Source organism: Macaca nemestrina, chromosome 16, assembly GCF_043159975.1.
Source record: "Macaca nemestrina isolate mMacNem1 chromosome 16, mMacNem.hap1, whole genome shotgun sequence".
Classification (NCBI taxonomy): domain Eukaryota; kingdom Metazoa; phylum Chordata; class Mammalia; order Primates; family Cercopithecidae; genus Macaca; species Macaca nemestrina.
The window spans coordinates 105,699,076-105,720,150 of NC_092140.1; the positions used below are offsets into that span (position 1 = coordinate 105,699,076).

General features: G+C 46.7%; 1 protein-coding gene across 6 annotated transcripts in view; it reads right to left on the minus strand.

Annotated features, from left to right (window-relative positions):
- Positions 1-16,564, minus strand: part of LOC139359168 (disco-interacting protein 2 homolog C-like) — a 62,123-nt gene extending 45,559 nt beyond the window's left edge. For 3 of the 6 annotated variants that reach the window (XM_071081592.1, XM_071081593.1, XM_071081590.1), the window contains exons 1-3: positions 10,149-13,875; positions 9,670-9,748; positions 5,229-5,354 (exon numbers count right to left, since the gene is read on the minus strand). In XM_071081592.1, the coding sequence (XP_070937693.1) occupies positions 5,229-5,354; positions 9,670-9,748; positions 10,149-10,331 (388 nt within the window). In that variant the 5' untranslated portion in view covers positions 10,332-13,875. The other 3 variants (XM_071081591.1, XM_071081594.1, XM_071081595.1) reach the window with 3 other exon arrangements.
- Positions 16,565-21,075: the final 4,511 nt, after the last annotated feature.

Consider the following 21,075-nt stretch of genomic DNA (forward strand, 5'->3'; position numbering starts at 1 on the left):
TCCCATAGTGCTTGGATACTCTGTTCTTTTTTGCTTTTCAGTTCTGGAGGTTGGAGTTGGGTATTTCCCTTTCCCCCAGGTCAGAAGGCTCTGATAAAATCCCACCTGGTTAGTCTCTAGTTAACAAGCTTCTCTGGAAGGTAGACCTAGTGAAGAGTGCACCTACATATTGAAAAATGATTCCTATTCTCTTTCCCCTGTAGTAAGTATGAGGGGATTTTTCTCTGATGTTTACTTCAAGAACCTGGTTGAGCTTCTGATGATACAACTCACAAAAGCATGAGACCAATATGCACAGGCCTCCCGGAGGTTTTAACTCTCAGATGTGGCCACACCTCACTGCAGCAATTTGTCAATTCCAGTTCAGGTTTTCCAATCCCAGCGTGGGTTCCTTGGAGCATTGTGCTCCAGTGTATGGTGATTCTCCGCTTTACCTGTCCAGCCAATCTGGGGACAGTGGCTTGCCTGTGACCTCACGTCTCTTGCAGGTTTAAGAAGAACTGCTGATTTTTCAGTTTGCTAAGCTTTTTACCTGTGAGGAGGGAGTGACAATTCTCAAGATTATCGTGTACGGAACCTGAAATTCCCCAACTCCATTATAGTAAAAAGTGTCTTCCCTTCCTCTGGCCCAAGAATTAAAATATTTTCGTTCTTTGACACATTGTAATTTGATTCCCTAAATATTTATAATTGTAGATTTAAAAACTCGGTCTTCTGCTGGATCAGACATCTAGACAGGCACTTTCCAACAGAATTATGAGAGTCCTGTTATAGAACTTGAAACCTTCCTTGTAGCCTCATATAAATATATAAACAGGTACAATTAATTTTACTAGTATATTTTTAACTCAAAATGCTCATACTATACTTTCAATAAGAAATACAAATAGGCCGGGTGAGGTGGCTCACATCTGTAATCCCAGCACTTTGGGAGGCTGAGGCGGGTGGATCACGAGATCAGGAGATCGAGACCATCCTGGCTAACACGGTGAAACCCCGTCTCTACTGAAAATACAAAAAATTAGCCAGACGTGGCAGCGGGCAGCTACTTGGGAGGCTGAGGCAGGAGAATGGCATGAACCCGGGAGGCGGAGATTGCAGTGAGCCGATATCGCGCCACTGCACTCTAGCCTGGGCAACAGAGTGAGACTCCATCTCAAAAAAAAAAAAAAATACAAATACAATATTTTCTATTTTTTATATTATCTGGCATGTCTTTCACGCAGCAAATCCACTTCAGACCGGGCGCACTTCTTGTGCTCAGCCGCCGCATGTGGTGAGTGACAGAGACCATCCTGCATGGGTGTGCACTTTTTACTGCCTTTTTCTTGACCACAGATTCTACCTCCTGTTTCTCTGTGTATGCAGTGATTATTTGCTGAGTATTACACATTGTAGGTAACATGTTGAGCACACTCAGGATCCCTAACCTTCCTCTGAAGCTTTCCAGCTCTTGTTTTAGCAGTTAGCACAGGCACTGCTGGGTCATTGTGACATGGGCAGGCTTGGATTGATTCTCTGCTGGTGTGGATCTGTGGAGAGCTCCAATCCTGCACCCACTCCGATCTCCCCCTCCTGGACGTGGTAGGGTGGCCATGCTCCACTCACACCTGAGCACCTTCCGAGCTCTGCATTCTGGACGTGATAGGATGGCCCTGCTCCACCCACACCTGAGCTCTCGGCGCCACAGTCTGCAGGTGTTCTCCAGAGGGCAAGTGTACTGTGGGTGCGTCTCATTCATTCTCCTGCCCTCGCCCTCAGGTTCTGGCTGGCACAGCTCTTGTCACAGACTAAAAACAGCCACCTCATTCGGTTTGTGCAGTTCTACAGTTGTTTACGGCAGATGTGTGATTTGGGTCCCTGTTCTCTGATCATGGCTAGAAATTTTGGCAAATTATTCTTATATCTTTACATTTGAAAACTAAAGGCAAGTTTCACCCAAAGAATATTAGTGTTGCGACAATCCTAATGAGTGTTTCTCCAGAAACTATGATCCAGGTCAGCAGTCCGTCATTTCATAGAAGATAAACTTCAAGAACATTCTCTGAAGGGCAATGAAACTCAGTAAGATCTAACCACTGTTACCAACAACCAAGAAAAGTAGGTAGGAAATGCAGCTAAGATTTTGATCGAGTAAGTACGGTAATAAACATGCAAACTATCGCTAAGCACAAAATAGGGTGGGAGTAAAAAATTTTTATGATATTGACATTTATGATTTTACAAAACTGCCCCACGTGATATCAAGAGGACTCCTGATGGAAATTTACAAAGGATGCTGTATGGTTTATATAAAAATGTTAGTCAAATCCAAATATTTCACAAAAATAACATTTCAAATAATATTCTTTTATATTTTGTAGACATCTGTACAGTGAGGTTATTCATCACGCATGACCCAGTAACATTGCTTAGCGGTTGGATTCAATACGAGAAATAAGCAAATAACCGCACTGCTTCTTCCATTTCAAAGTCATTTCTCTTATAAAAAGTGAAGAAAAATGCCCGTTGCCTTACATACTGGTTAGTGCCAAAAATTTGGTTTAAAATATTTCAAGTGGGTTATCCTTTTACGTCCATGTTGTTAGTTACACAAAGAACACACACAAATGCAATTTTTTTACCATAAGTTTTTGCACATTATAACCATAAACTAAAGAAACAGGATTAAGCATATTATTTTTTGAGATAGGGTCTAGCTCTGTTGCCCAGGCTGGAGTGCAGTGGCATGATCATGGCTCACCGCAGCCTCAACCTCCCCCGGCCCAGGTGATTCTCCCACCCCAGCCTCCTGAGCAGCTGGGACCACAGGCACACACCACCATGCCCGGCTGATTTCTGTATTTTTTGTAGGGATGAGCTTTGGAATGTTGCCCAGGCTAGTCTCAAACGCCAGGACTCAAGCAATCTGCCTGCCTTGGCTTCCCAAAGTGCTGAGGTTACAGGCATGAGCCACCACGCCTGGCCTAATCCTTTCTAAAGAGTCTCTATTTATTTTTCTTTTCTTTTTTTTTTGAGACGGAGTCTTTCTCTGTTGCTCGGGTTGGAGTGCAGTGGCCGGATCTCAGCTCACTGCAAGCTCCGCCTCCCGGGTTTACGCCATTCTCCTGCCTCAGCCTCCTGTGTAGCTGAGACTACAGGCGCCCGCCACCTTGTCCAGCTAGTTTTTTGTATTTTTTTAGTAGAGACGGGGTTTTACCGTGTTAGCCAGGATGGTCTCGATCTCCTGACCTCGTGATCCACCCGTCTCGGCCTCCCAAAGTGCTAGGATTACAGGCTTGAGCCACCGCGCCCGGCCTTATTGTTATATTTTTCTAATTGAGATGGGAGTCTTGCTCTGTTGCCCCGGCTGGAGTGCAGTGGTGGCATCTCAGCTGACAGCAACCTCTGCCTCCCGGGCTCAAGTGATTCTCCCACCTCAGCCTCCCAAGTAGCTGGAACTACAGGTGTACACCACCAGGGTCAGCTAATTTTTTGTACTTTTGGTGCAGACAAGATGTACAAAAGGCATTTCTGTACATTTTGCCATGTTTTCCAGGCTGGCCTTGAACCCTTGGGCTCAAGCCATACACCTGCACTGGACTCCCAAAGTGCTGGAGTTATAGGCATGAGCTACTGTGCCCAGCCCTTAATCATGTGCTGTGACTTAATATTAAAATAAAGAAAGGGAGGAGTCCAAGGGAGCACGTAGGCAGAAAGGGCTCCTTTGCCAACAACCTTGCTAGGACGGCATTCACTCCCTTGCCTGCTGGCATTGCGCTCTTTAGATGAAGAACACTTTTTGTGTAAATGAAAAACAAGAACAACATAGGAACACCCTGTCTCTACAAAAACTTAAAACTTAGCTGGGTGTGGTGGTGAGCACCTGTGGTCCCAGCTGCTTGAGGCTGAAGTGGGAGGACCGCTTGAGCCCAGGTGGTCACAGCTGCAGTGAGCCAAGAGCTGCCATCATGATGCTGAATTCCAACCTTGGTGAGAGAGCAAGACATTGTCTCAAAACAAAAAGCAACGAAAACCCAAAATGATGCACTCTAAGTTCTGTCCTATAAATTCCACTACCTTCATTTGTAAAGGTACATAAAGGTGAAACTCAGGAGCTGCTTGTTGTAATGTGGACATATGCTTGATCTCAGCTCTGATCTGAAGCACATCCTTCTGTCTCACTGCTTCCCAAGTCTAAGCTAAACTTCAAAAGTAAAAATACTCCCCAAAATGTTGTACATTTTCAACTATTCATATTGTACCTTAAGTTTCTCTTGTATTGGAGGAAAAACACGGTGTCATTTAAAGTGATATGTAGCTTCAAAGTGGGATGTAAGGTGATTCAAGTCCTTTGAGAAGACAAGCTTGTAACAATAACATGAATAATGTTGGAATCAAAATCACAGAAACTAAACACCAAATAACGTAGGTTCAATCTGTGTCTCTAACAAGTATCCGGATAACTAAACTTTCTGCTTTCCTTGGGTGTGAAGATCATGAAATGTAGTTTATAATTATTTGGGTAGAGAAAATAGAGAATTTGGGTAGTTATGTAAAATTCAAGATTAAAGAAAAGCAGTATTATATAGCAGAAATATAAATTGGCTATTACCTTTAGTAATTTAGATAAGGGGTTGGCAGGTCTGTGCATCAAATCTGGTTCACTGTGCTTGTAAATATAGTTTTATTGGTACTCAGCCATAGGCACTTGCTATCACCCATGGCTGAGGGCAGAGTTCAGTGGTTGTGAGAGCTTATGGCCTGCAGGAACTAAAATACCAGCTGGCACCTTGCAGGCAAAGTTTATGACCTGATTCGGGTAGCTGCTTAAACTGTCCAATTCGCTTGTTCTAAAACAATCCAACAATACAGCACACTTATCTGAAGATTTGAGAACACGCATGCACCAGCCTAATCAGAAGAAAAGTCCAATTCCACCCAGAGGGCTACAACAAACTCTTCCCTTTTCCATACAAGGAATTAAATGAATAAAACTGTGTGAGATTTTACTGGTATGTATCATATGCACGAGTCTTGATGAAAAGTTAAAAACGGGTATTTATACAGATATATAATGTTACTTTTCCTTCCACGTTTAACTCATACACTGTTTTTGGAATTCTGGTTCACAAAATCTGCATTTCTGCACCATGATTTTGAAGGCAAAAACACGAATGCTGAGCCAGTGGTCAATTCTGAGGCGCCCAGCATGTTCAGGAGGCAGTGTCAGGGAGCGTGTCCCTTACCTGGAGGGGTGTAGGCATCCATGGAGGTCTGCACGACCAGGGACCTGCGTTTGGAAGGCATAGGCACCGCCATCTTCCACTCTTTGTGTTTGGCCAGAGCTGCCTGGACAGCTTCCGTGTGGACGTCTGAAACGGAGAGAGCTCAATCACTCAGGGCTCAGCTGTGGTCCTGGTGGCCAAGCTGTACCCTCCTCTCTGTCCCCGCAGCACGGTTCATCCACCTTCTCAAACTCACCAACAGATGGGTAGGTGAGGAAAGAAAATCAGTGTTTACAATTCCAGTAAAGACATTAAAATTTATTCACAGACTTTTAATTATTCATTTTATTACTGCAGAATCCATGTCCACAAGCAAACACTGGCTGTAAACTGCGCTGAGATTTTTCTTTTTAGGGTGAATGGACCTTGATCTTTGGAGATTCTTTGTAGGTCACACGTTTGAGCCTCCAAATCCTTTCACTGTACCACTGAGAGGCGTGCACATGCCTCGCACCCCAACTCACACATCCACAGTCGCAGCTCAGCTCAATACCAGCCATGGGCCAGGACTGTGTTGGCTATGGATAAGGTATGGCTGTGTCCCCACCCAAATTTCAACTTGAATTGTACCTCCCAGAATTCCCATGTGTTGTGGGAGCGACCTAGGGAGAGGTAATTGAATCACTGGGGCCCATCTTTCCTGTGCTATTCTTGTGATAGTGAATAAGTCTCATGAGATCTCATGGTTTATCAGGGGTTTCCGCTTTTGCTTCTACCTCGTTTTCTCTTGCTGCTGACATGTAAGAAGTGCCTTTCGCTTCCCACCATGATTCTGAGGCCTCCCCACTATGCGGAACTGCAAGGCCAACTAAATCTTTTTCTTCCCAGTCCCGGGCATGTCTTTATCAGCAGCGTGAAAAGAGACTAAAACAACCATTAACACATTTTGTGGCTATTAACCCATTACATTAATTCCACACATTCACTGAATGCCTTCTCTGTAAGTCCCTACGGGCTGGGGACGCAGTGGTGATAAGGCAGACAGTCTCATGGCATCTCACGCAGGCCACTTCTTAAGGGACGAGACAAGTGATAGATGGGCTAGAGAATTAAAGCAGAGACAGATGCAGCGGCAACTCCAAACTGTGAAGCCAGGGAAGAACCCTCTTAACACAGAATCAGAACAACGGGAATGAAACATACCGGCTGTCAAGATGAGAATCTTTGAGACACAGGCAAAAACCCGCTCAAAGGCCCTAAACTGTCAGTGAGAACGGTGTTAGCAGAATAAAACCACCACCAAAATGGCCAGCGTGAGTGAAGACGGGTTGGGGCAGTTTTCTCTGAAGCTGCGAGAATAATCCCATGAAAGGGAATCGGACGTGGCTTTCTGGCTTAAACCCCCCAAGCTGCCACCTGAGACAGGACCCAGACCCTCAGCATCACGCCCACAAGCAGCTCATCACACTGCTTGGTCTTGGTCAGCCTTTGTGCACGCTTCTCTCCCTAACTAAAGAGCCTGGTCATCTGGCCACTATTTCTAATTCCCAGGTCAAAAACCACTATGTGACTGACTTGGCTCATGGCCAAAAACTGAAGGGATCAATGAAGTGACAGTCCACTCACTTCCACAAATCGCTTTTTGTTTTGCATATTCTCCGTTTTAAACTTTTTGGATGTAATTTCAAACACACAGAAAATCTGCAAGACCAGCATAGCGAATTCCCACATAACTTACCAGGCTCAACTTAGGCCCAACTGCTCCTATCTTACATCACTGCTTTCCCCCCTCCCCCATGAATTTTCTAAGTCAAATGAAAATAAATTTCAGATACTATGTCCTTCCATACCTAAATGTTTCAATGTATTTCCTCAACACAAGGATATGCTCTCACATTCATTTTCCTCAAGATCGGGAAATTTAACTGTCATATACAAAATTCACTTTCAAATGGTGTCAACTGTCTCCATAATTTTTTTACTTTGTCCTCCTATTTGAAGATCCAATCCAGGATCATGAATTGATTTGTCATGTGATTTTTACCCGTCCAGAATCCAAGTTTCTCAGCTTTTGTGTTTCTTGAAATTGGAAATGTTAAAGGATACAGGTCAGTTATTTTACAGCTTGTCCTTTATTTTGGTAACTTCCGGACTAGACTCAAGAGTATGCATTTTAGCAGGGACACCGCAGACGTCTGTCCTGTGTGACAATGTTAACATCGGCAACTCAGTGAAGGTGGTGCTTACTTGCCTCCAAAGCAAAGATGCTACTTCTCGCGTTGAAATTAAGATTTGGGAGGAGACACCCTGACACTATGTGCATATTCTGTTTTCCATCAATTCTTCACTACTAGTTTTAGCATCCACTGATTTCCTGTCATTCCTTCTAAATCATTAGATCTTCCATATTCACTGAAAAATAATTATTCTATCTTTCAGCATTCATTTACCTATGTCCATATGTACTCATGGAGTCTGGCTTGGTGGGTGATGATTCATAGTTACAATGGTTTGTTCTGTTGCTCAACTGGTCCCAGATTTGACACCAGATTCCCCAGCCCTTAGACCAGGGCTCCTTCTAGTGAAGAACCGTGTTTGGAAGCTAAGAGTGGGCACCGGGTGCTGCTGGGCATTGCCAGCAAGTAGAACACACAACACGCATGTACACACATATGCACCCACACCCATCCACAGGCACTTCTATCCCTGTCTACATCTGTCGGGAGCCACCAGCTTATACTGGTACCTCCTGCTGCAACCGAATCCCACGTGATCCATTCCAGGCTTTGGCCTTTTCTTATTTCTACCTCTTACCAAGAAAGAAACCTGGGTCCTGTAACACTCAATATATTCACTGATGTATTAAACTTATTTGCTTAAGCCTGGAGATACAGAAATGCTTTCAGAATTGCTATCTAATACCACTGTGAAAAATCTATCGAGTTCAGTGCTCTTTTGTAATTATTTTTTCATTGTTTTTTTGGAAGGTAGGGAGTACAAAGTATACACAGTGAAATGTTCAGATCTTGAGTACACTTGGCGCATTACGATAAATGGAAATTTATTACCCGAATCAAATCTTTTGCGTCAAAGTTCCCACAAGTCCCCTCCCAGCCCTCAAGAGACAGCCACTGTTCATTCTCGAGGAGTGTTCTTGGTGCTCTTCCGTCGCCCGAGACTCGCATAGATTCTCCATCGTCACATGGACTCCACGGCGTGGTGTTCACTCTCTGCTCAATTCAAGGCTCCTGGAACTCATCCCCGTTGTCTGTTTTGGTTTCAGTATTTTGTACGTTTTTCCTGATGGGAACTAGGACAATGTATGAATATATCAGAATTTGCTCATGTTTCTCCAAATGAGAGAGATTTATGTTGTTTCCAGTTCTTGGCTATGACAATTTACTCTGGAGATAATGTGCATTCTTTTACAAGGACACACATTTTCAGCTCTCCTTGGTGAACGTCTACAGCGTACCTGCTGGGCCATATGGTAAGTGTACATATTTTAAAGAAACTGCCACAGTTTGCTGAAGTGGCTGTGCCATTTTAAGTCTCCATCAGTCTGAGATCCAGTCTGTCATATCTTCACCAGCACCTGCTACTGTCCTCCCTTCTCCAGTCTTGTGAAGGGGAACCTCGTGGGTTTAAGTTGTACTTACCCAATGACTCCCTGGTGAGCACCTTTCACGGGCCACTGGGCATCTGTATACATCTGTTGCGAAGTGTCCATCTTGCATGGTTGCAAAATTCACACCATTTCTGGTTGTTTGTACATTTCCTAAAATATTCTAAATAAGGCCCTATGTCTTCTGTACATCAAGCATCTCCCTGCTTCCAAGTCTTTATGCCTTTTAGTTCTCCTGACTAACTTCACGGACGAGGGCCCCAGTGCGCACCATGCGAACCTGAACCACTGAGAATGGCCATGCTCCTGACACCCCTGACTATGGGCAGAGCTCCCCCGGCTGCCACCACCGAGGAGGGGGGTCAGCTCTCGTTTTTCAGGAGTGGCCTTTATCAAATGGAGAAAGTTCCCTTCTGTTCCTGATGTGGTAGGAAATTCGTATAAGGACTATTAAATTTCAACAGATGTTTTTCAGTGTCCACCGAGAGGATAAAATAAATGGGTTTTCTTCTTTATTTTTTGTTAATGTGGTGAATTACATTGATTTTTGAATGATAAGCCAAATGTACAATGCAAAACTACAGATCATGAGAACAAACTCTAAGTGTTCATGGTATTCTTATATCCCTTTTACATATTTCTGGGTTTGATTTAGTAAGAATTTGTTCAAAGCTTTGGCATCTGTATGTCAACAAGAGTGAAAGACGTGAGATTTTGCCTCGCATGCAAACTAACAAAGGGAGCCAGCACCAGCCCAATGCACTGACGGAGCCGGGACATTTCCGGGCCAGAAACAAAGGGCTTGTCACACAGAGTGGGGCAGCAGGACCCACTCACCCCTGTCGATATGCAGGATCACACTGTGGGGCAGCGGGACCCACTCGCCCCCGTCAATACTCAGCAACGTCCTGTATCCCTGTACAAAGACAAGATGTTATTTAGGCAAAACAAAATTAATGATCATGTAAAGAACCGCTTACATTTTTCTCTTCTGAGAAAATTTGTCTTTAGCAACCATGGCTCTCAAGGCACTCACTTGCACATTATACATAATACTGCTTGTGGCCAAAGTCATGGTACCTTCCTATTCTTAAATAATTTACCAAGAGTTCTGAAAGGCGAGTATTTTAAAGAGAAAAGTGGTATGTGGGTTACCCAGGCTAAGGAGTGAGTTAGCCGGACAATTCTTGTGAAATATGTGCTTTTTCTAATTAGAAAATCTGAGAACAAGGTAACAGTGTGAGTCTGTTATCTCCACGAAGGAGTGAAATGGGTGCTGGGAAATTGAAGGAGCTTCAGAACGGGAATCTCACAACCTCAAATGGGGAGACCGGCAATTGGGAAAGCAGTCGCTCTGATTCATGGAGTTTTCGGAGATTCACGTCCACTCCGTCCTGCATTTGAGTGACTTTTCTTCTTGTGATGTGGACCCGACAGAAGAGAGGTCCCACGTGGACATTCGGCATTTGTGAGGGTCTGGCACCATGACTCACTTCCATAGATTTAACATGTTTATGTATAAATTACAATGGCTCAACTGTATAAAAACTGATAGCAGTTATAGATCAATTCCCTCATTTCTCACTTGGGCCACACTTCCTGTTTCTGCAAGAACATATCGCTTGGCTAGAAGACACGAGGTTGACATTGAAAGGAAAAAGGACCTTGTATAAAAATGATGCAGAGAATTCTTCTCAAAGGCCACTGTGACACACACTTTGTTGGTGACCAGCTGTCCACCGGCGCGGTTGCGAGAGAGACAGAGCTGCACGCGTGAGCAGTCACAGCTTCCGTGACCCACACCAAGACCCCCAGGGTGACGACAGGCCAACCAGCAGCCTTGGAACGTACACTTCCTTCCTGAAATAGCTTCCCGAGAGACAACAAACAGTGATAATTGCAGGCATTTCTATGACTGGGAAGCAAGAAACCCTCCCAATCCTGTTCCTTCTACACCACATCCAGAACAGGCGTACACCCGGTGTAGAAAGCTCCCAAGGCCTGAACAGATCATTCGAATCTAATTCAGACTGACCTAATCTCTGCAGTGCAGTCCTACAAACAGACTTTCCAAAAGTTACCAAACCACTACCTCAAACCTCATGCTTTCTCTGCTTCGAAAGAGGACATGCGGCTCGGTTTATACAGCCACCAGCACACACACAGGGTATTATCTTATTGCCCTTCAGTGCCAAGAAGAATCCTGTGGTCTCTCACAGTAAAAACAAAACCACAGCCACCACAACCCAGTTTTTCAAGTTGCAGGGAGTTTTACAGCCTCTTTCTATGTCGTCTTCCTTTTTGCCCCAAACTGGATATTCTTTTTACTTTCTCCTTATTTCCTGAATATAATTTGATGAATATAATCAAAGTGCTTGTGTTAGAAGCAACTTTACTTAAAAAGAATTGAAAGAACTACATCAAAATATTAAGAGTAGCCATTTCAGGGTGACAAGAGAACAATATATTGTTTTTGTTCATTATTTTCAACATTTGCAAAGTGTTTTGCCTTGAGTGTAGTCACTTTTGCAATCAGAGGTTACAGTGCTTGATGGAATGAGGCCATGAAGCGCACACACCACCGAGTTTCTAACACAGAGCAATCTATGGGGAAGGATGGAGACACAGGAAAGGTTCATTTTAAAGCAATGCAGGTGTTTTTTTCATAAAGGTAAAAGACATTTTTTAAAGTGTTTGCATCATACACAAGTCTGCTAAATTTGGTCAAAAAACAGAGAAAACAGTAACGGAAGAACACTTTAGCCCACAAGGAGACCAGCACACCCAGCTCGAGACCACTCCAGATGAGGCGTGGAGAGTGGTTTCCTCACAGCTGACCCACAGGATCGGGTAACACAAGCAGAAGGGAAACATGGGGACCACAGAGACATCAGACTGTGGACTTCATAGCAAGAGACAGCAACACAAACTAGCGGAGTAATTAAAAACTATGGTAAAAAGAGGTCCACATTCTATTTTAACCTGAAATCAGTGGCACGGGGACCACCACACCACCCTGCAGTTGCCTCCTCCCTCCCCCACACACAGCAGCCTCCTGGGACAACATCCTACTTCCAACTTGCAGTTGCCTCCCGTCCCACCCCCCCACAGTGGCCCCCTACGACAACATCGTACTTCCACCCTGCAGCTGCCTCCCATCCCCAACACACAGCAGCCTCCTGGGACAACCTCCTACTTGCTGCCCACAGCCTGGAGCCCCCAAAGCATGGAGGGGCTTAGCGAGCCACACAGCATTCCCCCTTCACACCTGGGAAGTCAGCCCCTCACTGAAGTGGGTCCTGCGCCCACCAGCTGTGCACGATCAGAGGTGTGAGGTTATGGACCTGGTCACCCACTGTGCAGAGAGGCGTGAGGTCATGGACCTAGTCACCCGTTGTGCACGATCAGAGGTGTGCAAGGTTCCAGACCTGGTCACCCACTATGCACAATCAGAGGTGTGAGGTGATGGACCCGGTCACTCGCTGGGTATGAATAGAGGTGTGGGTGGTTAGTGACCTGGTCACCAGCTCTGCACAATCAGAGCCATGCGAAGTTACAGACCTGGTCACCAGCTGCACCCAATCAGAAGCTTTTGAGGTTAGGGACCTGGTCACCTGCTGTGCACAGAAGTGTGAGGTTATGGACCTCGTCACCCGCTGTGCATGATCAGAGGTGGGCCAGGTTAGGGACCATGTGCGTGGTGATGGACCTGATCAGCAGCCAAGACACCTGACGTTTCCAGTGTCATCCTGGCTTCTTTCAAAACTGGAAAAGTCTTCAGATATTTCCCAAAAGCTCGTCCATCTTTGAAAACGATATGCGTGTGCACAGGTGATACCGATGACTGAAGATTGAAGGTTAGAGCATTCCAGCCCCATGCCCATGTCCCATCCCATCTGCGAAAACTCCCTCTCTGAAGCTCCCTGAACCCTGTGGCAGGCCTGAGACTCAGGTCCAGTGTCCTGTCAGTTACACTGAACAAAATGTAATTCAACACTGGCCATGGGCCCTGTGCTTTAAAAACCACATATAAATCTCCCAAAGAACTACAATCTATGAAAGCTTTCATGGCTAGTATTTTAGGAAGACTGATCAGTCTTGACCTAAATCAAAGCCGACACTGCCCAAATTCACTCTAACCCCAGCTTCGTGCACAGGCAGCCATCGCCTGGCCGTCAGGGTGACCAGCAGCCTGGGCACAGACAGGACCAGCGCCGGTCCCTCCCTGCACCTTAAGGGGGCTTCTGAGCTGCTGTCCATGATCAGTGATGGTGACGCCCAGAGCAGCTTTCCGGGAAAGCAGTAAACCTTTCAGGTCCTCACCTCACGAGGATGGCCATGTATAAATCAACCACCTTTGTTACTGCCTTGCCATTCTCAAAGAGGGGATGGGTTAAACTTCTTTATCCACATGCCCAACACAAGGCACACCTGCCCCAGCACGAGGCTCATCTACTTACTCCCGGGAAACTCACACAACCCACAATCAGAGGCCGCACACAATCAGAGACCGCGCACAATCTGAGACCACACACAATCAGATGCTGCAGAGACCACACACAATCAGAGACCACACACAGAGACCCACACAATCAGAGGCCACAATCAGAGACTATACACAATCACAGGCTGTGCACAATCAGAGGCCATGCACAATCTCTGCAACCTCATCAGAAACTGTTTCTGACCATTCACTTGAGGCCACCAAGTTTAAATGAGAGGCCCAGGTTTTAAAAGACAGCAGGAATTCTCTGAAGGCAGACTCCGTGCATTCCACCATCAGCACCATTTGTGCCTGTCACGGTCAGGAAGAACCACAACCACGTCTCGGTGCCCTTGCAGTGCAGGGCGCTGCGTTTCTCCCCCTTTCCAAACCCGCGGCGGCTCCTGGCGACCCAGCGCCTCTGCTCAGCCACGCGCCCCCAAGGCCTTCCTCCCTCACCCCACAGGGGAGCTCCCGCAGCCGGGCTATCTGGCTCATCACTCCAATTCAGTCACTTACACCCTCATTCCAGGCTGAAAATCTCTTCTGAAAATATCCAAATCTTACCCACGTCAGGCTCCATCTTTTCCCCAGAGCTTCTCATCCCCTCCAGAGCAGCAGCTGTGGTGCCCGTGCAGCTGGGGCCTGTGGGCAGATCCGTGGGCTCAGAGTGCCCAGCCCCTCAGGCCCTCTGTGTGTCCCCTTACTCCCTGCTCCCTGGCGTTAATGTCCTCCGTCTTCGATTTCCTGATAGGCAAAAGGGGGTTAATTCTAAGAGTGCTAACCGAACTGGATCACTTAACACCATGTTGGGCCCAGAACACTCCTTGATCAATGACAGGTATTGCTGCGCTGTTACCATTGCGCTGGGTCCAGGTTTCCTGTGAGCCCTTTAGGCTCTTTGCCGTAAAGGCCACTCAATGGTCCTGTCCAAGCCTGTCTGTGGCAGATGGACAGGTGAGTGGCCGATGCACACGTGTGATGCTGAATGGGATCGTGCAAAGCTGGCCCTGCGTATTTTGGTCAACGTAAGAAAAAAGTCGCCCATACTTGCTTGCTGCCGCCCTGCGGTGTCCAGAAGGAGCCGCTTAAAGGCAACTGCGCCGCACCTACCTTCTTGGAAGGAGACGGCAAGTCCAGATTGGCTGGAGCTGGGAAGTTGTGCGCTACAGATCAGGGCTTCATAACCCAGGGAAGGCATCACTCGAAACACGTGCTGGAGGGCGGCCAATCCGACCCGACCGTCCACCTCCAGGGTCAGCCATGGGGCTCCACTTGATGTGTCATCCTGATCACCCCTCACAGAGCAAATGAGCCTTTGACTTCAGCCTGTCCTAGGTACAACACCGACTCCCACCTCCCACGTCCTGAACCAGCCTGTTCCGGGGATTGCTGTGGAGGTAGAGGAGCAGGCCCAAGACATCTAGTGGCATTTCCTGGCAAGGACACTCACCATGCTTGACCATAAAACTCGGGTCAACTGGTTTTTCGGAGGGACTGTAATTTACTTGTGGCACGCATGGATACTGATTGACCCAGGGAGGGGCACGGAGGAGGCTGAAGGAAAACCCCTGGTGACTGCGCCAGGCATTCCCGCACACACCGACATCTTCAGACTGGGGCGGCGTCCTAGTCTTACAATCAAACCGAAAGCCCAGAGAAACTAGGGACCTTGTCCAAGACCAGCAACAGGTATGTGGGCAGCTGGCATTCAACTAAGTCCTTTCCTGGATCCATCCGCGCTGCTCCCTGCCCCCACTCCCACCACCCCGCCATGGCCCCCGATAGACACAGCAGGTCTGAACATCAGGCACCCCGCACGCAGAGTACGGAGCAGAGCCAGCTTCCGCAGTGGGAACTCACACACATCCCACTCCCCTTCTTGCAGAATGCCTCGGGACTGTGTGTGGTATGGTCTGCAGATGTGGCCTCACTCTGCGCTAGGAGACCTGCGTGGCAGGCAGCGTTTTGCAGAGTGCTCCTCCAGACAGGGCTCGTCGGCTGATCCATGAGACACAGGACACCTAAGAGAAGGGTCGACAAACCCCACAAAGTCGCTCCCAACATGGAGAGGACAGGGCCACAGCGGGGCTCTCGCAGTCCACGCTTTGGACAGGTCTTGCTGCAAACTGTGGTGCTCGTCAGGCGCGAGGAAGTTTCCCAGGGCAGGAGCTCTAAGTTACACAGCAAAAGCGACACAGGCGATGCAGCAGGACGTACTTCAGCTCAGGGCTCAGGAACCACGGGGTGCAGCACGGCCTGCAGCAAACCAGACACATCAGAAGCCAATGTCCCACCTTTTACATTCAGTGACATTGAACGGAGGGAGTTATCTGTAGCACGGTTCCATGCACAAATCTACGCGTGGCAGTTGCTAGCCCCAGCTTAGAGATGAGGAAAACGCTGCTGGAAAAGCTAAGTGAGAAAATCAGACTTCAGCACACCTGCCATCTCCAAGACCACTACTACTCTATGTGCTAGGGTCTCAAGGGTTGGGTGTGTGGCATTTTAAGTGACTAATCATAGGTGGTTTTCTTCTCTCCTACACCTGTTTAGCCTGAACGTGCACGTACATGCTCTGCTGCAGGTGCACTGCCGTATGTGGACCAGCAATGCTCTTTCCTGCCTCGGGTTCTCGTCACTGCCTTCCGGAAAATCTCACCTGCTTTACAGCCAAGCCAGGTAGGCCTGGTCAGCCGCACAGTGAAACTCCTGCAGTGTCAGAGCTAAGTGCTGGCTGAGACTTTAACAGCGAAGACAGTGGAGCAATGGGGATAAACTGAGCAAAACTGTATTGTAACGCAGATGAACGTCTAGAAGCAAAAGAAGCTGACACCACTAAGAGAGCAGGCGACTGTCTCTCACTATGATGTTAATAGCAGCTTGCTGTTTCCAGTGTCCCCATGTGCCAGGGTTTCCAGTCAGCGTTTGTGTTTATCTGCTCTTGGGCTACCTGATCAAACCTCTGCAGAGATCAGGGATATCTAAATTGACCCAGTATCTGCAGGCTGGCTGCTCAGAGGCCGTGGTGTGGAACGGCCAGGACATCGCTTAGTCATACGGGGCACAAGCACGTCACTTGCCACTCCTGTCTATTTCATCAAACCCTCTTTTCTCCTGAATATTGACCATAGCAAAGTCATTAGCCTTCGAGATGCATTTGAAACATCAACTTGTTTTGTCCAAGAGGTTTAAGACGCACGTAAGTCTTTCTTGCCATGCTCAACACACACAGCCGGCCGTTTCTGAAGTCAGTGTTTCAGGAACAAAAGCCTCGGCCTGCCCCAGTGAACATTCACACTGAGCACACTGTCACGAGGCTGCTTGGCCAACCAGCAGGGGGCAGGACAGAGCTGCAGGGACCACGTGGGGTCCCTGCAAAGGCGCCTCACTCCCTCAATCAAGCGCGGTGCCTCCTGCCAATCCAGCGGCTTCCTCCAAGGGGAAGAGGCCTCTTCAGCTGCTACTGCACTGATTTCAGACGGCTCAGCCAATGGGGCAACAGATTCAACAGAGTTCTATGTTGTTTAAGGAAAACTTTTGTTACCAGGCAACCTTAGTACCATATTCAACGTAAAATAACCAACAACATTGTTTCCAAAACAACATGCTACTAGTGCCTTATCCTTCAATGCTGCTTAAACACGGAAAATATGAGGAAAAAAGAGCATGGCACTTAACTTCTTAAAAAATAACACCTCTTCCAGGTTCATTTTCCCCCTATCATAAAGACTTAGAACTGTGGATTCCCTACAGGAATGTGGAGTGGAGGTGGATCCCCACGCTGACCCAGCCTCACCCCAGGTCAGTCATCCCCCCACCACGGGGTTCACACCTCTGCAGGCCCTGTCACCTCATCAAGGAAAGGTGGCATCTCTGAGCTCTCTTCGCAGGAAGCACCCGAACGGGAGCTAGAGACACAGACACACCCACAACTGCTTTGAAATCCTGAACATATTTAAGGACTTCATTATTAGCTTTTTAAAACTGTAAGAACAAAGTGACCCTGGTTTTAACCTCTCTGCCACAATAACACCGTGTACATCTATCTTTTACTGTTTGTTCCTTCTCCAGCAGCTGCTGCCTGGCTGGCCGACTGCAGAAGAACAGCCTCTGGTACCCCTGGGAAGCCCTCGGTAAAAGCGTGAACACCACGATCACGTCTCAGGACACCCCACATGTTAGGGTCGCCCACAGACCGCCATTCCCAGTGCCTAGAAGGCACTGAACGGGCCTCCTGCTCTTTGTAAATGTCAACTTTCCTAACCTAAGTTGTGTTGAAAATTTTTAACTGCAGTCCACACGTACTTCTTTGTGTCTTGTTTTTATCCTAGAGGAATACTTTTATGGAAAATTAAGCTTGCAAGGTTGAAGGATTTTCTGAAAGTCGACTCCTAATCCTGGAAGAAAAAAAAAAAATGGGCCAAATGTGGTGCTCAGGCCTGTAATCCCAGCAGTTTCGGAGGTTGAGGCCAGGAGATTGCTTGAGCCCAGGAGCTCGAGACCAGCCTGGAAAACATAGCAAAACCCTGTCTGTACTAAAAATACCAATAATAATAATAATAATAATAATAAAAATAATAAAGCTGGGCGTGGTGACGTGTGTCTAGTCACAGCTACTCAGGAAGCTGAGGTGGGAGGATCACCTGAGCCCAGGAGGTGAAGGCTGCAGTCAGCCAAGATTTGCATCACTGCACTCCAGCTTGGGCGACAGAGTGAGACACCGTCTCAAAAAAACAAAAAGCAAAAACAACTGTATAAATCATTATAGAAGGGAGCTGGCCAGGCGCAGTGGCTCACGCCTGTAATCCCAGCAATTTGGGAGGTCGAGGTGGGCAGATCACCTGAGGTCAGGAGTTTGAGACCAGCCTGGACACTATGGCAAAACCCCATCTCTAATAAAAATACAAAAATTAGTGGAGCATGGTGGTGGGTACCTGTAATCCCAACTACTGGGGAGGCTGAGGCAGGAGAATCACTTCAACCCCGGAGGCGGAAGTTGCAGTGGGCCGAGATTGCATCACTGCACTCCAGCCTGGGCAACAAGAGCGAGAGTCCACTTCAAAAAATAAAAATAAAAAGGAAGGGAGCTGATGTTTTTCATTTAAGGGAAGGGAGAAGAACATCCAGTATTTATACCTCTCAAGCACACATCTCCAGTGGTGTCCTAAAGTATTCAAGATACACATTCCTACAAATATAGCTCAAAACTACTCACCAAGTTACATGCTGAAAGCACATGTATTGTAAGAATGCTACATTATATTTTTTGAGCATCTGTATCCAATATTTTAGCATACTGGCAGTTTTCCCTTCAGGTGCTGTATGCCTAAATTATTACATGTTTAGTCATTCATTTTAGAATTTATGACTTGCTTTAGGCAATAAACATAAGCTACTAAATTAATGACTTGGGGGAAAAGTTACTAAGTTAACTTGGAAGTTAAACTTTGCAAACTGAATTTGTTGGACCTCATTCAAGCTAGATGATCAGTTTTTTAAATTGTTTCCTGTGTGTTTCCCTCGAGGATGGAAATAGCTTCACTCTCATCCACTGTGCACACTGCAGCCCGCGCCTCTTGTCCACCGCGCCACACTGCAGCCTGCAATTCACCCTGTACCAGGCTTTCCACACCGTACCTGAAAGTCACTAAGTATAACCAAGAAGGAAATGAAAAGCAGATAAATGACCTCCAACCCCCACATCCAGCATGCAAATGTTAAACATTCATCAAAGTAAAACCAAAAACCCATGTTAGCTCACGATTGTAACTGGTAGAGTTATGTGCATGGCAATTTAAAAAGTCTAGTTAAGTAAAAACCTAATTGAGACTCTGAAGAAAGACATCTGCAAAGATTGACAGTGAGGAGAGGACTTCACTCTGCATCCAGCCTGTCCTGGAAGCCACGGCCAAATGCCAGGTTGTATGGATCTGAAAAGCAGGAAAAAACAAGTGTTGAAAGGTGTACAGTCTCAGCAATGTACAAATTCGATGTAGGATGCTCAGAAACCTTAAATTTCCAATCAGAAAACAGCAACATGAGCAAGTTTCCCAGCAGTGCCCATTTTCTACCTACGGCACATGTAACAGTTATGCTGGCCACCTCCGGGGGGACAGAGGCTTCCTGGTCACATTCGCTCTGGCAGCCACACAGCTGGCCCCGCCAAACACCTGTCTAATACTGAGGAACCACTCTCTCCCTGGGCTTTGCTCACTCTAGCCAGGAGAGCATATTTACAGAGTACTTTACTGAGTCCTCGTTCAATGCGTCAAGCTTGTTGAAGGCAGGGCCACCCCATTCCTGGCCCAATTAAGTGAACTGAGCAGAGCAAATGCCTCCAGTTGGACGGCACTCAGTCACGACAGCAGTGGCCACTGTTCACAGGGCGCTGGCTTCGTGCCGAGAACAGTTACAAGCGTCTTCTCTCTGTCGGAGGAATGTGCACTGCAACCCTGTGGGGCCGTTTGCAACGTCCACCAGAGTTCTGAGGCAGCCAAGTCCAGGCTGTCCGTGGGCCTCGCCACGTGGCCGTCCACATCCCCTGCAGATCAGACCTCACTGCAGGGACCACATGCTCCCTTCACCACCTCCTCCTGGCCCCTGACATCAACCCTCACCACTGCTGCCAACACTTGATTTTCTCATGGCTCCTGAGGGGCCTGTTCTGCCCTTCCCTGCTCCCTGCGTCCGGCTTGGAGGGTGCCCACATCAACGCCAACGCTCATGTAATCACCAACCTTTCCACGGGGCTTGATGCCTAGGAGTCTCAATATCAGAAAGTCAGATTCCTGTGCTTGTTGGAGAATTTCTTCCCATTGTACAAGTGAAGGAGATAAAATTCTAGGTGCCTGCAATAACCTCATTTCCACAACGAAGCAACTTCAGTAGTAGCACAAAACAAAAAAAAAAAGTTTTTTTTTAAACTTCTTTTATACAAGCTAAATACAATTTAATTTTTACATCCACGTTCTCATCAGCTCCCACCTGGTGAGCAGGCAAATAGTAATTTTCAAAAAAACAAATTGTTGCATAATTTTAACACTTAGCATTATCACTATTAAGCAAGAATTATCCGAAAAATACATGATGATCTTGTTCTCACGTTCAAAAATTGATTGTCACACAGTGAAATAACACTTAATGCAAAGGAAAGTTTCTTTTCAGGTATCTGTTCTGGAAAAGAAAAAAAAAAGATTTCTGGCAAAGAGATAAACATTAATTATATAACAATCCAAAATGCCTCTGGGAGAAATGATGTCATCCAATTAGTTCTTTGAAGTGTTACAAAAATGCAGCTGAGTTTTAATAGTAATTTCTCCATAATTATCAAAAGAGTCTTTAAAAATCTTAGTACTGAAATAACTATAAATGGATATAATACGCAAAGCAGAAGAGTTAACATTTGGGGTAGATTTTGGCCCATATTTTTAACATATGCATAGTTATTTACCTAGTTGAAGCTTATCCCTCTCCTCCTAGGCTCTTCAAGACTGATTTTCAAACATAGACTGGCCTGTAATCCCAGTATTTTAGGAGGGCAAGGTGTGGCGATCATTTGAGGCAAGGAGTTCGAGACCAGCCTGACCAATACGGCAAAACCCAGCCTATATTAAACATTTTTGTAATTAGCGAAGCGTGGTGGCACACAACTATAATCCCAGCTACTTGGGAGGCTGAGGCAGGGAGAACTGCTTGAAGCCAGGAGGCGGAGGTTGCAGTGAGCCAAGATCGCACCACTGCACTCCAGCTTGGGCGAC